Below are 14876 nucleotides of genomic sequence, written 5' to 3' on the forward strand. Positions count from 1 at the left end.
CCCCTTACAAGTTTCCTCCTCCATCCTAACCCACTCTACCCATTCTCCTTTCCACCACCGCCGCACCTTGTCCACATTTGTCGCCCAATGATAAGGAAGCAAGTTCGGCAACGCCAACCCCCCCTGCTGCCTCTGTAGCAGGGTCCTCCCCACCCTTGGCACCTTCCCCACCTATACAAAGTCAGAAATGATTGTGTCCACTTTCTGAAAAAAAGCCTTTGGTATAAAGATTGGGAGAGCTTGAAAGATAAGCACGAATCTCAGCAGAATGTTCAATTTCACCACTTGAACCCTCCCTGCCAGCGTTAAGTGCAGTGTTACCACCTCTTAAGATCCTCCCTAGCCTCCTCCACCATCGCCAATGGCTCTATGGCCAGCACAAACAGCAGCAGTGACAGCGGGCACCTCCTCCTCATATCCCTGTGTAAGTCAAAGCTTTGTGAGCTCATATCATTCGTCCTCACCCTCGCCCTTGGTGCCACACACAGCAACCATATCCAGCCACAAATCTCAGCCCAAACCCAAACATTTCCAAAATCTCAAACATCTACCACCACTCTATCCGATCAAATGCCTTCTCCGCGTCCATGGACATAACCACCTCCGGTACCAGAGCCCCCGATGGATTCACCACCACATTCAACAGCCGTCTTATATTACTCGCGAGCTGCCTGCCCTTCACGAAGCCTGTTTGATCTTCTGCCACCACCCCCTAGACACAACTCTCCATCCTCCCCGCCAATAACTTAGCCAATACTTTCACATCCGTGTTCCAATAGTGATATGGGCCTATATGACCCACATTCCACCGGGTCCTTCCCCTTTTTTGGAATTAGTGCGATTACTGCCTGCGTCATCGTCTCTGCATCTCCCCCTTCTCCAGTGTTTCATTAAACGTCCCTAACAGATGTGGTGCCAGGTCCATCGCAAATTCCTTATTGAATTCTGCCAGGTACCCATCCGGCCCAGGGGCCTTCCCCGACTTCATACCCCTGATATTTTCCAGCACCTCCCTCAGCTCCTCCAACGCCTGCCTCTTTGCTTTCCCCACCTGGGGAAATTCCAGCTTGTCCAGAAACCACCCATGTCCCCCCTCCTCTCCCCCCGGGTCCGCCTCAAAGTCCCTGGTAGTACTCCCTAAATGCCTCATTTATCTTCCCTGGCTCTGACACCACAGCCCCACTCCGTGTCTTCAATATTTCCCTGGATGCAGCCTGCAGCATGTGACTCGCCTTCTCCCCATAATCATATTGCATCCCTCTTGCTCTATGTAGTAGAACATGACTTAAGTTAATACATCTTTTAATTTGGAGCATTAAATATCAAACATCGTGTATTTCCATAATAAATACCATAAAGTGGGTATAGCAAACCTGCAATGGCTGAGTGCTGGGAATAGGTCATCTGCTCTCAACCATATAGAGCAGATTGCATGAAAAGGTTAAAAGAAAATCCTAAACAAAGTAATATTTTTTTTTCAAACAAGTCACTTCATTTTTCCAATAAATAATTTTTTTCAAAAGGTTTTTTAGTCAATATGCTGTCAGTGTCAAGGTGTTTGACAAATATAATGTACAAGAGGTATCCATAACACTTTAGTAAAATAGGGTTTGATTCTAGTTACGGAGAATAAAAAAGCTGGGGTTGAGAAATATCCCCAAACAACTCCATCTCCCATGAAATTGCCAACAGTCATTCAGGTTTATTATTGTAAATTACACGATGTGCTTCAGTTAGCTTAGTGACCAAACTTCTGCAAAATAGTTGAATTGAAAGGCATTTCAGGAAATGAACCTAGGCAAATTATAAAACGAGCGACCTACTTGTACAGCATGCGTTAAATCTGATGCCAAGCACTGCTTCAGCTTCTCGTCACTGCCTGTTCCATGCAGAACAAAGTCAGATACATAATAAGGGCAATAACCACCAAAAAGGGACCTTCCAAAATTTGCCACACTGGGTTTATTGCAGCTTATTTCAACTACATTTGACCTATAAGAGAGGAAGAGAGTGACGTTATATTAAGTTCCATCAAAAAAGCTGCAGCTTTCCAAAGCTTTTATTTGTTGGATTCTTTTTGACTGGTCAAGACCAAAGTTGAAAGAATCAAGTTCTCACTGGCTGGAAAGAGCAGCTAAAGATCTTTATTTCCAATTGAGCAAGGAACAAAAGTACTAATTTCAACTTGGGGTTATATAAATTTGCAACCAGGTCAACTCTACGATTTTTACATTGGTTACCTTCTTTGGCAATTAATCATTGGAAAAGCCCAATCCCATCTCGACAAGGGGAGTTTGTTGTCACTCCCAGCAAGTATCTATACATATTATTTGGGCATCCCCACATAACTGACTTCTCATAGAATCATAGAATTAACAGTGTAGAAGGAGGCTACTCAGCCCATCGAGTCCACACCGGCCCTTGGAAAGAGCACCCCACACCTCCACCCTATCCCTGTAACCCAGCAATCCCACCTAACCTTTTTGGACACTAAGGGCAATTTAGCGTGGCCAATCCACCTAGTCAAAAGATGTGCAGCTTGTGGGAGGAATCCGGAGCACCCAGAAGAAACCCACGCAGACACAGAGAGAACGTGCGGACTCTGCACAGACAGTGACCCAGCTGGGAATCGAACCTGGGACCCTAGAGCTGTGAAGCAACAGTGCTAACCATTATGTTATTGTGCCACCCCCTTCTGAAGTGTAAGTAAAATAATGGAGTCTCCCCATAACTGATGCAAGATAACTTTGAAACAAGACCAGACAAAGTCACTCAACCAAATCAAGGTGAGGGGATAATTCCACAGTTGATTAACTGACATTCATCTACCCCAAATTAAGTTTCTCTCTTTGTATAATCTCCATGTTTGGCACACAATCTAATTAAGAGATGATATGTAAATCATTGGCAACACTCTTGTCACCACCTGTTAGAATTCTAACACACTACAACCACTAAATAGACTTCAGGAAGCAGTGAGAGCAGCGGGACTGCCTTGTAACCAGGAGCCAGTCAGATCCTATGTTCCAAAAGAAAACAGAAACAAGGTGTGACATCACATGGAAGCAGGTAGGTGGTTGACTGGTGAGTATTTCCTATTTATCGCATCTTGGAGGGCAGCAGGGAGAAATGAGAGCTGGGTAAGGCATAAAAATCAGCGGAAAGAGACTTCACTTTGGAGAGTGGCGGAGTAAAAGCTGGGAGAGGCAGACAGAGTCTGAATAATGAAATCAGCAATAAAAAGTGTCAGCACAGGGGAAGTGGCTGATTGATGAGCAGCTGATGAGCAATTCTACTTTTTAGTCGTCAGTGCATAATAAATTGTCTGTAAAGTTGAGACATAGCAGGGCAGCTCAGCTGCATGGAATGCACACCTTGTGTTATGTGGGGAGAATGTGTATGCTTCCCATGGCCTAGATGTCACAGAGGTATCATTAGCTGTAGAAACTTAAGCTCCAGGTTTCGGAATTCATAATCAGAGTCATGCAGCACAGAAAGAGGCTCTTCGGCCCATCATGTCTGTGCTGGCCATCAAGCACCTCTCTATTCTAATGCCATGGTCCAGCACTTGGTCCGTAGCCTTGTGTGCTATGGTGTTTCAAGTGCTCATCAAAATGCTTCTTAAATATTGCAATGGTTCCCGCCTCAAACATCCTTTCAGGCAGTGACTTCCAGATTCCCACCAACCTCTGGGTGGAAAAGGTTTTCCTCAGATCACCTCTAAAACTCCTACCCATTATCTTAAACCTATGCCCCCTGGATATTAACCCCTCTTTAATAATAATAATCTTTATTAGTGTCACAAGTAGGCTAACATTAATGCTGCAATGAAGTTACTGTGAAAATCCCCTAGTTGTCACACTCCAGCACAGTGTATCTGTTCGGGTACACTGAGGGAGAATTCAGAATGTCCAATTCATCCAACGTCTTTTGGGACTAATGGGAGGAAACCAGAGCACCCGGGGGAAACCCACGCAGACACGGGGAGAACGTGCAGACTCTGCAGAGTGACCCAAACCCGGGAATCAAACCCGGTCCCTGGAGCGGTGAAGCAACAGTGATAAACACTGTGCTACTGAGGGGAAAAGTTTCTTATCTACCCTGACTATGTCCTTCATAATTTTGTACACCTCAATCAAATTTCCCCTCTTCAGCCTTCTCTGCTGTGAGGAAAACAACACCAGCCTAACCAGCCTCCCTTCATAGCTGAAACACTCTAGCCCAGGCAACATCCTGATTAATCTCCTCTGTTCCCTTTCTAGTGCAATCACATGCTTCCTATAGTGCGGCTACCAGAATTGCACACCGTACTCTAGCTGTGGCTTAATGGGCGTTTTATGTAGCTCCATCATAACCTCCCTGCTCTTGTATTCTACGCCTTGGCTAAGTAACCCATATGCCTTTTTAACCACCATATCTACCTGTTCAGCTTTCAGGGACCTATGGACATGCACCCCAATGTCCCTCTAGTTCTCTGGACTTCCTAGTGTATTCCCTTTCCTTGTTTATCGTCCCCAAATGCATCATCTCACACTTTTCAGGGTTAAATTCCATTTGCCACTGTTCTGCCCATCTGATCAGCCCGTCTCTATCGGCCAGTAATCCAAGGCTTTCCTCCTCGCTATTTACCACAGCACCAATTTTTGGGTCATCTTCGAACTTGCTGATCAATTTGAATGTTGCCTGAAATCAATGACATAGCCACAAGACTCAGAACTAGGTGGATAGCACACTCAGGGAGGCAGTCGCACTGCAGATCAAGAGAATAAAAGTAAAGAGGCAATAGATAACCGCCAGATGGTCTCGGAGGACCAGGGTAGTATTGTCGGAGTTCCAAGTCTATCTTGCTCATTAGCCCGTTTTCCATTTTGGATACTGATGAGGGCAATGTTTTTTTTTTTTAAGAGGAATGCAGCCAGAGAAAAGTCTGTCACACCAAGGCTGGTTCAGTTGCACAGGAGGTGAAGAAGAAAAATGGAAGAGTCAATAGTTTGGGGAATAGGCAGGCATTTCTGATACTGTGACCTGACTCCAGGGTGGCAAGCATCATGTAGCTGCAGGACACCCTAATGGAGAATGGTCAACAGCCAAAGTTCATGGTCCACATTGGTACTAACGACACAGGGAGAAAAAGGGATGAGGTTCTGAAAACAGATTTGACAGTGCTAGGAAAGAGATTAAAAAAACTGGACTTCATGGGCAGTAATCACAGGTTTACTCCCAGGGCCACAAGTACAGAAATAGGAAGCTAGAGCAAATGAACACATATAGAATCAAAGATTTTACAGCCAAGAAGGAGGCCATTCGGCCCATCGAATCTGTACTGGCCCGTGGCAAGAGCACCCTACTTAAGTACACACCTCCAACCTATCCCCGTAACCTCACCTAACCTTTCTTTGGACACTAAGGGGCAATTTAGCCTGCCAGTCACCTAACCTGCACATCTTTGGACTGTGGGAAGAAACCGGAGCACCCGGAAGAAACCCACTCAGACACAGGGAGAACATGCAGACTCCGCGCTGACAGTGAATCGAACCTGGGATCCTGGAGCGGTGAAGCAACAGTGCTCCCCACTGTGTTACCGTGCTGCATGGGCTGGAGAGATGGTGTAGGAGGGACGGCTTTAGATTTCTGGGTGTTGGGGCCGGTCCTGGGGTAGCACAAGGGACCTGCACAAGGAGATGAATTCAGCAGGTTCAGAACCAGTGTGCTGATAGGCAGATTTGCTGGTGCTGCTGGGGAGGGTATAAATTAGCTTGGCAGGAGAATGGGAACCTGCAAGGGAATTCAGGTAGGAAAAATCAGAAGGCGGCAGCAACAAAGGTCAGCATCAACAAAGAAAAGTACAGCACAGGAACAGGCCCTTTGGCCCTCCAAGCCTGTGCCGACCATGCTGCCTGTCTAAAGTAAAATCTTCTGCACTTTCGGGGTCCGTATCCCTCTATTCCCACCCAATTCATCTATTTGTGAAGATGTCCCTTAAACCTCACTATCGTCCCTGCTTCCACCACCTCCTCCGGCAGCAAGTTCCAGGCACCCACTACCTTGTGTGTAAAAAAACTTGCCTCGTACATCTCCTCTAAACCTTGGCCCTCGCACCTTAAACCTATGCCCCCTAGTAATTGACCCCTCTACGCTGGGAAAAAGCCTCTGACTATCCACTCTGTTTATGCCCCTCATAATTTTGTAGACTTCTTTTCTTATCAGGTCGCCCTCAACCTCCGTCGTTCCAGTGAGAACAAACAGAGTTTATTCAATCTCTCCTCAAAGCTAGAGGGTCAAAAGACAGAAAAAAGTTAAAAAAGCAAAATCAAAGCAATCGATGTGAATGCATGCAACATTCGCAACAAGGCATGGGTATAATCTGATTGCAATTACGGAGGAGTGACTGAAGGTGACCTTGAATATTCAAGGATATTCAACATTTATGGATGGGCAATAAATGCTGACCCAGCTAGCATCATCCCATAAGAAAAATTAAAATTTAATCTATATGTAGATTGGATAAACCAAATTAATACTAATGCTGTGGAGGACAAATTCCTAGAATGTGTGCAAGACAGTTTTCTAGAACAGTATATTGAGGAATCAACTAGGAATGGGCTATTTTAGATTTAGTATCATGCAATAAATCATGTTATAAATGAACCTTTACAGAAATGTGGCCACAATATTATAGAATCATATGAATTTATATTCAGCCCATCGAGCCTGCACCAGCTCTTGGAAAGATCACCCTTCCTAAGCCCACGCCTCAACCCTACCCCCGCAACCCAGTAACCCCACTTAACCTTTTGGACACTATGGGGCAATTTAAAAAAAATCATGGCCAATCCACCTAACCTGCACATTTTTGGACTGTGGGAGGAAACCCACGCAGTCACAAGGAGAAAGTGCAAACTCCACACAGAAACTTCCGAGGCTGGAATTGAACCCAGGTCCCTGGAGCTGTGGGGCAGCAGTGCTAACCACTGTGCTGCCCTATGACAGAACTTACATTAAGTTTGTAGTGATGTAGTTCAATCCAAAACTAGGGTCTTAAATCTAAACAAAGGATACTACGAAGGTATGAGGGGCAAGTTAACTGTGGGAGATTGGGAAACCACATTAAAAGGTATGACAGTAGACACACAATGGTAGCATTTAAACAATTTATAATGTGGTTTAATATCCATTCCTTTGAGGCACAAATACCCAATTGGAAAAGTGATCCAATCATTGCTAATATTAAAATTCGATCAAAGGAAGAGGCTTATGGACTTCCGGTTGCGGCAGGGATGAGCTAGCCGCACGTTTCGGCGGCTCCAGCTCCGACGGAACTTCGGGCTCTTTTAAGAGCACCAACGGGGACTTGGACAGCCGTAAAACCCGGTGCGAGGCGCGAGGGAAGGGAGTCCCCCCCGAAAGACGGAGGGAAAAACCGGCGGCGGCGGCTGCAGCCCGAAGAATCTGCAGCCAGAAGATCAGAGAGAGAGAGAGAGAGAGAGGGAGTGAAACAAAATGGCGGCGGAGAAACCACAGGTGACATGGGGGCCTGAGCAGGACGAGGTGGTGAGACGGTGCGTGGACCTGCTGAAGAAGGAGGTAATGACCCCGTTGTTACAGGCAATTGAGGGGCTTAAGGAGACTTTAAAGACCCAGGAGACGGAACTTCGCGTGGTGGAGCAGAAGGTGTCAGGTATTGAGGACGAGGTCCTGGGCCTGGCGGTCAAGACTCAAGATGCACGAGGCACTTCATAAAAAGTGTGCTGACAGGATTGAGGCCCTTGAAAATGGAGCGCGAAGGAAGAACCTTAGGATACTAGGTCTCCCGGAGGGTGCGGAAGGAGTGGACTGTGGAGCGTACGCAACTAAGATGCTGAGCTCACTGATGGGTGCTGAGGCCCCTGCGGGCCCCATGGAGGTGGAGTGGGCAAATCGGATCCCGGCGAGAAGACCAAAAGCGGGAGAACCACCGAGGGCGATAATCGTGCGATTCTACCGCCTTAAGGACAGAGAAGAGGTCCTGAGATGGGCCAAAAAGGTGCGGAGTAGCAGATGGGAGAATGCGGTGGTAAGGATCCACCAGGGTTGGAGTGCGGAGGTGGCGAGAAGGAGGGCGAGCTTCAACCGAGCCAAAGAGGTTTTGCACAAAAGGAAGGTGAAGTTTGGGATGCTGCAGCCGGCAAGACTATGGGTCACGCATCAGGAGAGACACTATTATTTCGAGACGGCGGAGGAAGCATGGTCCTTCATCAATGAAGAGAAACTGGACCGGAACTGAGGGACTGATGCTGCAGGGAACTGTTATTGTTGTTATTATTGTTTTTGTTAATGGGATGGTGAAAGTTAAGCGAGAAGTAAACAGGGAAGGGGGGGACACTGGGGAAATGTGGGCGCCGGTGAGGGGGGAGAGGCGGGACATAGTCAGAGAATGGGGAAGGAGAGGGGGAGGGGAAAGGGAGCTGCGCCATAAGAGGGACAGGTAAAGGGATGTTCCCGCGCCAGAAAGAATAAGGCGGGAAAACAGGCGCAAGGCGGATGGGAGTTCCCTCACACTGGGGGGGCCGAGGAGCGAGCACGAGTAGCCGGGGTCAGTTGAAGTCAGCTGACTTACGGATGTGATATGGGGGGACCAATCAAGCTAGATAGGGATCTAGCGGGGGGGGGGAACAACTGGGTTGCTGCTGCGGAAATCCAAAAGGAAATGGCTAAAGAGAAGGTGGTCGGGGGCGGAATGCGACGCTGGGGGAGCGAGCGGGAGCGAGCGGGAGCGCGGAGGCGGGATATGGGACTGGCCGAGAGAAGGTAATGGCTAGTCGACACGGGAGGGGGGCAGGTAGCCCCCCAGTGAGGCTGATCACGTGGAACGTGAGAGGCCTGAATGGGCCGATAAAAAGGGCCCGAGCGCTCGCGCATTTGAAAGGACTAAGGGCAGACGTGGTTATGCTCCAAGAGACGCACCTAAAGGTGGCGGACCAAGTTAGGCTAAGGAAAGGATGGGTGGGACAGGTGTTCCACTCAGGGCTGGACGCAAAGAACAGAGGGGTGGCCATTTTGGTGGGGAAACGGGTAGCATTTGAAGCAAAGAACATCGTAGCAGATAGTGGAGGTAGATATGTAATGGTGAGTAGTAGGCTGGAGGGAATGGAGGTCGTGTTGGTTAATGCGTATGCCCCAAATTGGGACGATGCGGGGTTCATGAGACGGATGCTGGGGCGTATTCCGGACCTGGAGGCAGGAAATTTGATTTTAGGAGGGGACTTCAATACGGTGCTGGACCCGGGGCTAGATAGATCCAGCTCAAGGACTGGAAGAAGGCCGGCAGCGGCCAAGGTACTTAAGGGGTTTTTGGACCAAATGGGGGGAGTGGATCCATGGCGATTTCTTAGGCCCGGGGCTAGGGAGTATTCCTTCTTCTCCCACGTCCATAAAGTGTACTCCCGGATAGATTTTTTTGTTCTAGGAAGGTCGTTGATCTCTAGGGTGGAAGAAGCTGAATACTCAGCCATAGCAGTTTCGGATCATGCCCCACATTGGGTGGACCTGGAAGTAGGAGAGGACAGGGAGCAGAGAACACTCTGGCGATTAGATGTGGGACTGATGGCGGATGAGGGAGTGTGTGCAAGAGTGAGGGGGTGTAGCGAGAGATACCTGGAGGTCAATGACGACGGCGAGATCCCTGTGGGAGTGGTCTGGGAAGCACTAAAAGCGGTGGTCAGAGGAGAGCTGATTTCTATTGGGGCCCACAAAAGGAAAACAGAGGCCAAGGGAAGGGATAGATTACTGGGGGAGATTTTAAGGGTGGACAGGGAATTTGCAGAGACCCCGGAGGAGGAGCTGTACAGGGAGAGGAGACGACTCCAGAGCGAGTTTGACCTTCTGACCACCAGAAAGGCGGAGGTACTGTGGAGGAAGGCACAGGGGAGGAGGTATGAATATGGGGAAAAGGCTAGTCGCCTGTTGGCGCACCAACTGCGAAAGAGGGCAGCAGCGAGGGAGATAGGAGGAATTAGGGATGAAAGGGGAGACACCGTGCGAAGGGCAGGAAAGATAAATGAGGTGTTTAAGACCTTTTATGAAGAACTGTATAGGTCTCAGCCCCCAGAGGGAGAGGAGGGGATGCGGCAGTTCCTGGACCAGTTGAGGTTCCCGAAAGTGGAGGAGCAGGCGGTGGCAGGCCTGGGGGCGCCGATTGAGGTGGACGAGGTTATTAAGGGACTGGGAAGCATGCAAGCAGGGTAGGCCCCGGGGCCAGACGGGTTCCCGGTGGAATTCTACAGAAAATATGTGGACTTGTTGGCCCCGTTGTTGGCGAGGACGTTCAATGAGGCCAGGGAAGGGGAGACACTACCCCCGACAATGTCGGAGGCGACGATATCGCTAATTTTGAAGAGGGACAAAGATCCGATGCAGTGTTGGTCCTATAGACCGATCTCACTATTGAACGTGGACGCCAAACTGCTAGCAAAGGTGCTGGCATCGAGGATAGAGGACTGTGTCCCAGGGGTGGTGCACGAAGACCAGACAGGGTTCGTAAAAGGGAGACAATTGAATGTTAACGTGCGACGGCTATTAGGGGTGATAATGATGCCCTCAGTGGAGGGGGAGGCAGAGATAGTGGCGGCAATGGACGCAGAGAAGGCATTTGATAGGGTGGAGTGGGAGTATTTATGGGACGTGTTAAGGAGGTGTGGGTTTGGGAACGGATTTATTCGCTGGGTTAGACTACTTTATGGGGCACCGACGGCAAGCGTAGTTACAGGTCGACATAGATCGGAGTATTTCCAATTATATAGGGGAACAAGACAGGGATGCCCGCTGTCTCCATTGTTGTTTGCGCTGGCAATTGAACCTCTGGCCATGGCGCTGAGAGACTCCAGGAAATGGAGAGGGGTGACTAGAGGGGGAGAAGAACACCGAGTTTCGTTATACGCGGATGACCCATTGCTATACGTGTCGGACCCAGCGGGGGGGATGATAGAGGTTATGCGAATCTTGAGGAGGTTCGGGGAATTTTCGGGGTATAGGTTAAACATGGGGAAGAGTGAATTATATGCGATACATCCAGGGGACCAGAGTAGAGAGATAGAAGGCTTACCGCTAAGGAAAGTGGAAAGAAACTTCCGATACTTGGGGATTCAGATCGCGAGGAGCTGGGGAACCTTGCACAGACTTAATCTGACACGGCTGGTAGAACAAATGGAGGAGGACTTTAAGAGGTGGGACATGCAGCCTTTATCGCTGGCGGGCAGGGTGCAAGCAATTAAGATGATGGTCCTCCCGAGGTTCTTATTTGTATTTCAATGTCTCCCTATTTTAATCACCAGGACCTTTTTTAATAAAATAGATAGGAGCATTATGAGCTTTGTGTGGGCAGGGAAAGTTCCGAGAGTAAGGAGGGGGTTCCTTCAGCGCATTAGGGACAGAGGAGGACTGGCACTACCGAACTTGGGAGATTATTATTGGGCCGCCAATGTGGCAATGATACGTAGATGGATGATGGAGGGTGAGGGAGCGGCGTGGAAAAGGCTGGAGAGAAGGTCCTGTAAAGGGACGAGTCTAGAGGCGCTGGTGACGGCGCCGCTACCGTTCTCACCGAAAAAGTACACCACGAACCCGGTGGTGGCGGCAACACTGAACATATGGGGACAGTGGAGGCGACAGAGAGGGGTGCGGGGAGCCCTGGTGGGGTCCCCCATCAGGAACAACCATAGGTTCGCCCCAGGAAGAATGGATGGAGGATTTCAAAGCTGGTACCAGTTGGGAATTAGGAAGGTGGGAGATTTATTCATAGATGGGACTTTTGCGAGCTTGGGAGCACTGGAGGAAAAGTATAAGTTACCCCGGGGGAATTTCTTGAGATATATGCAGGTGAGGGCGTTTACTAGACAACAGGTGAGGGAATTTCCACGGCTCCCGACACAGGGGATACAGGACAGGGTGCTTTCAGGGGTGTGGGTCGGAGAGGGCAAGGTGTCAGAGATTTATAGAGAGATGAGGGAAGAGGGGGAGGAGTCGGTGGGCGAACTAAAAAGAAAGTGGGAAGAAGAATTAGGGGAGGAGATAGAGGAGGGTATGTGGGCTGATGCCCTAAGCAGGGTAAATTCATCTTCCTCATGCGCCAGGCTTAGCCTGATTCAATTTAAGGTGCTACATAGAGCACACATAATGGGGGCAAGATTGAGCAGGTTCTTTGGAGTGGAGGACAAATGTGGGAGGTGTGGCGGGAGCCCGGCAAACCATGCACATATGTTTTGGGCGTGCCCGGCACTGGAAGGGTATTGGAAGGGAGTGACGGGAGTGATTTCGCAGGTGGTGAAGGCCCGGGTCAAACCAGGCTGGGGGTTAGCTCTATTTGGAGTTGCGGAAGAGCCGGGAGTGCAGGAGGCGAAAGAGGCCGATATCGTGGCCTTTGCGTCCCTCGTAGCCTGGCGTAGGATCCTACTCATGTGGAAGGAGGCGAAACCCCCCGGACTGGAGGCCTGGGTAAACGATATGGCGGGGTTCATTAAACTGGAGCAGATAAAGTTTGCCCTGAGAGGATCGGCTCAAGGGTTCACCAGGCGGTGGCAGCCATTTCTCGACTACCTAGGGGAACGTTAGAGGGAAGACGGATGACCAGCAGCAGCAACCCAGGGGGGAGGGGGGGGGGGGCGGGGGGCGGGGGGGGAGGAGGGGAGGCAGTTGAGTGTAGGTCAATAGAGTACGAGGTTTTGTTACTTGTATATTATTACTATTATTATTATTGTTAAAAAGTTTTAAAATTTCTGTTTTGTTACTGTTATCGTTTCGCTTGTTTTGTAAGCGGGAAAAATGTTGCTCAGGGAAAAAAATTTTCAATAGAATATATTTTTAAAAAAAGGAAGAGGCTTATGGTCACTGACCGTGTGGTGTTTGCACATTCTCCCCGTGTCTGTGTGGGTCTCACCCCCACTATCCAAAGATGTGCAGTGTAGGTGGATTGCCCATGCTAAATTGCCCCTTAATTGGAAAAAACTAATTGGGTTCTCTAAATTTAAAAAAAGGAAGAGGCTTATAAAGTTTGCCCAAAATAATAGCATGAGGTTTGGGATCATTTTAGAACTCCGCAATGGAGGATCAAGAAACTGATAACTAAAGGTAAAATAAAAATGATAATGATGAGCTGCATAAAACTGGACTGTAAAAACTTCTATAGTTAAGAAAAAGTAAAATTCAATCCACACGTAGAGAAATTGAACAAATACTTTGTCGTCTTCACTGAGGAAGATATTAAAAACCTCCTTGAATGTGGGCAGGGTCAAGGGAAATGCTGATTCGAGAGTGTGGGCGGGGTCAATGGAAATGCCGATTCGAGGGAATCATAGATTTGAGCCAGGAAAGTGAGATGGGAATTTTCAGAGAGGGGAGTTAGAGTATTAAAGGATTTGTTTCTGGGAGGCCGGTTTGTGAAGTTGGAGGAGCTGGGGGAGAAATATGGGTTGTGGCAGGGGGAGATGTTTAGGTATATAATTGTGGCAGGAAGGAGGTACAGAGCTTTCCGATGACACTGCCACCCACACTATTGGAAGAGATATTGACGACAAGGGGAATGGAGAAGGGGGTGGCGATTTATGGGGTGATTCTGGGGTAAGATAAGGTATCGCTAGAGAGGATTAAGGCGGAGTTGGGGGAGCTTATTGAGGACGGGTCATGGTGTGAGGTTCTCCGTAGGATGAATGTGTCAACTTTGTGTGCGAGGTTGGGGCTAATACAGTTGAAGGTGGTGTATAGGGCGCACCTCACAAGGGCGAGGATGAGCCGACTTTTTGAGGGGGTGGAGGATGTTTGTGAACGGTGTGGGGATGCCCACTGATCACGTTCATATGTTTTGGTCCTGTCCAAAACTGGAGGGGTATTGGATGGAGGTCGTTCGGGTAATCTCAAAGGTGATGCATATCAGACTTGAACCGGATCCCCCAGAAGCCATATTCGGGGTGTCGGATCAGCCCGGTTTGGAAGCGGGTGCGGAGACAGATGTCTTAGCCTTCACCTCGCTAATCGCCCGAAGGCAGATTCTGTTGGGGTGGAGGTCGGCTGTTCCTCGGTGTGGCGGGCGATCTGCTGGAGTTCTTAGCGCTCAAGAAAGTAAAGTTCGAGTTGATGGGGAGGATGGAAGGGTTTTACAACTCATGGGCCTTGTTCATCATGCATTTTCATGAATTGAATGACATCGAACATTAGGGGGGGTGGTTGTGAATGTATAAGTTATTGATGATTCTTTTTCATTGATGTTTTGTGTTCAAAATGTTGGGAGCTGTTTGAGGGTGGGGGGTTGCCATTGTATTTGTTGTTATTGTTGATTATCTGTTATTGTACATTTTGGTGAAAATGTGAAAAAGGAGAATAAAAATATTTATTAAAAAACATCCTCCTTGAAATACCAAGACTCATGTGTAATAACGTAGGCCAGGCCTTTGAGATTGGCCAATTAGAATACAAGTTCCCTGATTAGTGGCCCAATCAGGGAACCCCTTTCTGTGTATATAACAGGGAGTGCCAAATCCTCTGCACTCCCGATGTAGACAGCAAACTGAATGGTCATGGTTGTTCAGCTGTTGGGTGTTCTGGTGACGGGACTTGTGCCTCCGTGGACTTATTACACATGAGAATGAGAACCCGAAAGAAATTAGTATTTCTACTAAATGCTAGTATTTAGAGTACTAAATACTCCACTTAGAGTAATTAAACTGGAGAAATTATTTGGACTTAAAGTTGGTAAATCCCCTGGGCCTGATGATCCACATCCCAGAGTGTTGAAAAATTTGACTGTTGGGTTGAATTGGTGGTTATTTTCCAAAGTTCTATCTGTTCTGGAATGGTTCCTGGTGACTGGAAGGCAGCAAATACAACATCACTATTTAAGAAAAGAGGAA

At 48.4% G+C, this 14876-nt stretch overlaps 1 protein-coding gene across 3 annotated transcripts in view; it reads right to left on the minus strand.

Annotated features, from left to right (window-relative positions):
- The window catches only part of fnip1 (folliculin interacting protein 1), a 195368-nt gene that overhangs the window by 9525 nt on the left and 170967 nt on the right, over nt 1–14876 (minus strand). For all 3 annotated transcript variants that reach the window (XM_072512468.1, XM_072512466.1, XM_072512467.1), the window contains one exon: nt 1824–1992. In XM_072512468.1, the coding sequence (XP_072368569.1) occupies nt 1824–1992 (169 nt within the window). The remainder of the gene's footprint in view (nt 1–1823; nt 1993–14876) is intronic.

This window comes from Scyliorhinus torazame, chromosome 7, assembly GCF_047496885.1.
Source record: "Scyliorhinus torazame isolate Kashiwa2021f chromosome 7, sScyTor2.1, whole genome shotgun sequence".
NCBI lineage: Eukaryota > Metazoa > Chordata > Chondrichthyes > Carcharhiniformes > Scyliorhinidae > Scyliorhinus > Scyliorhinus torazame.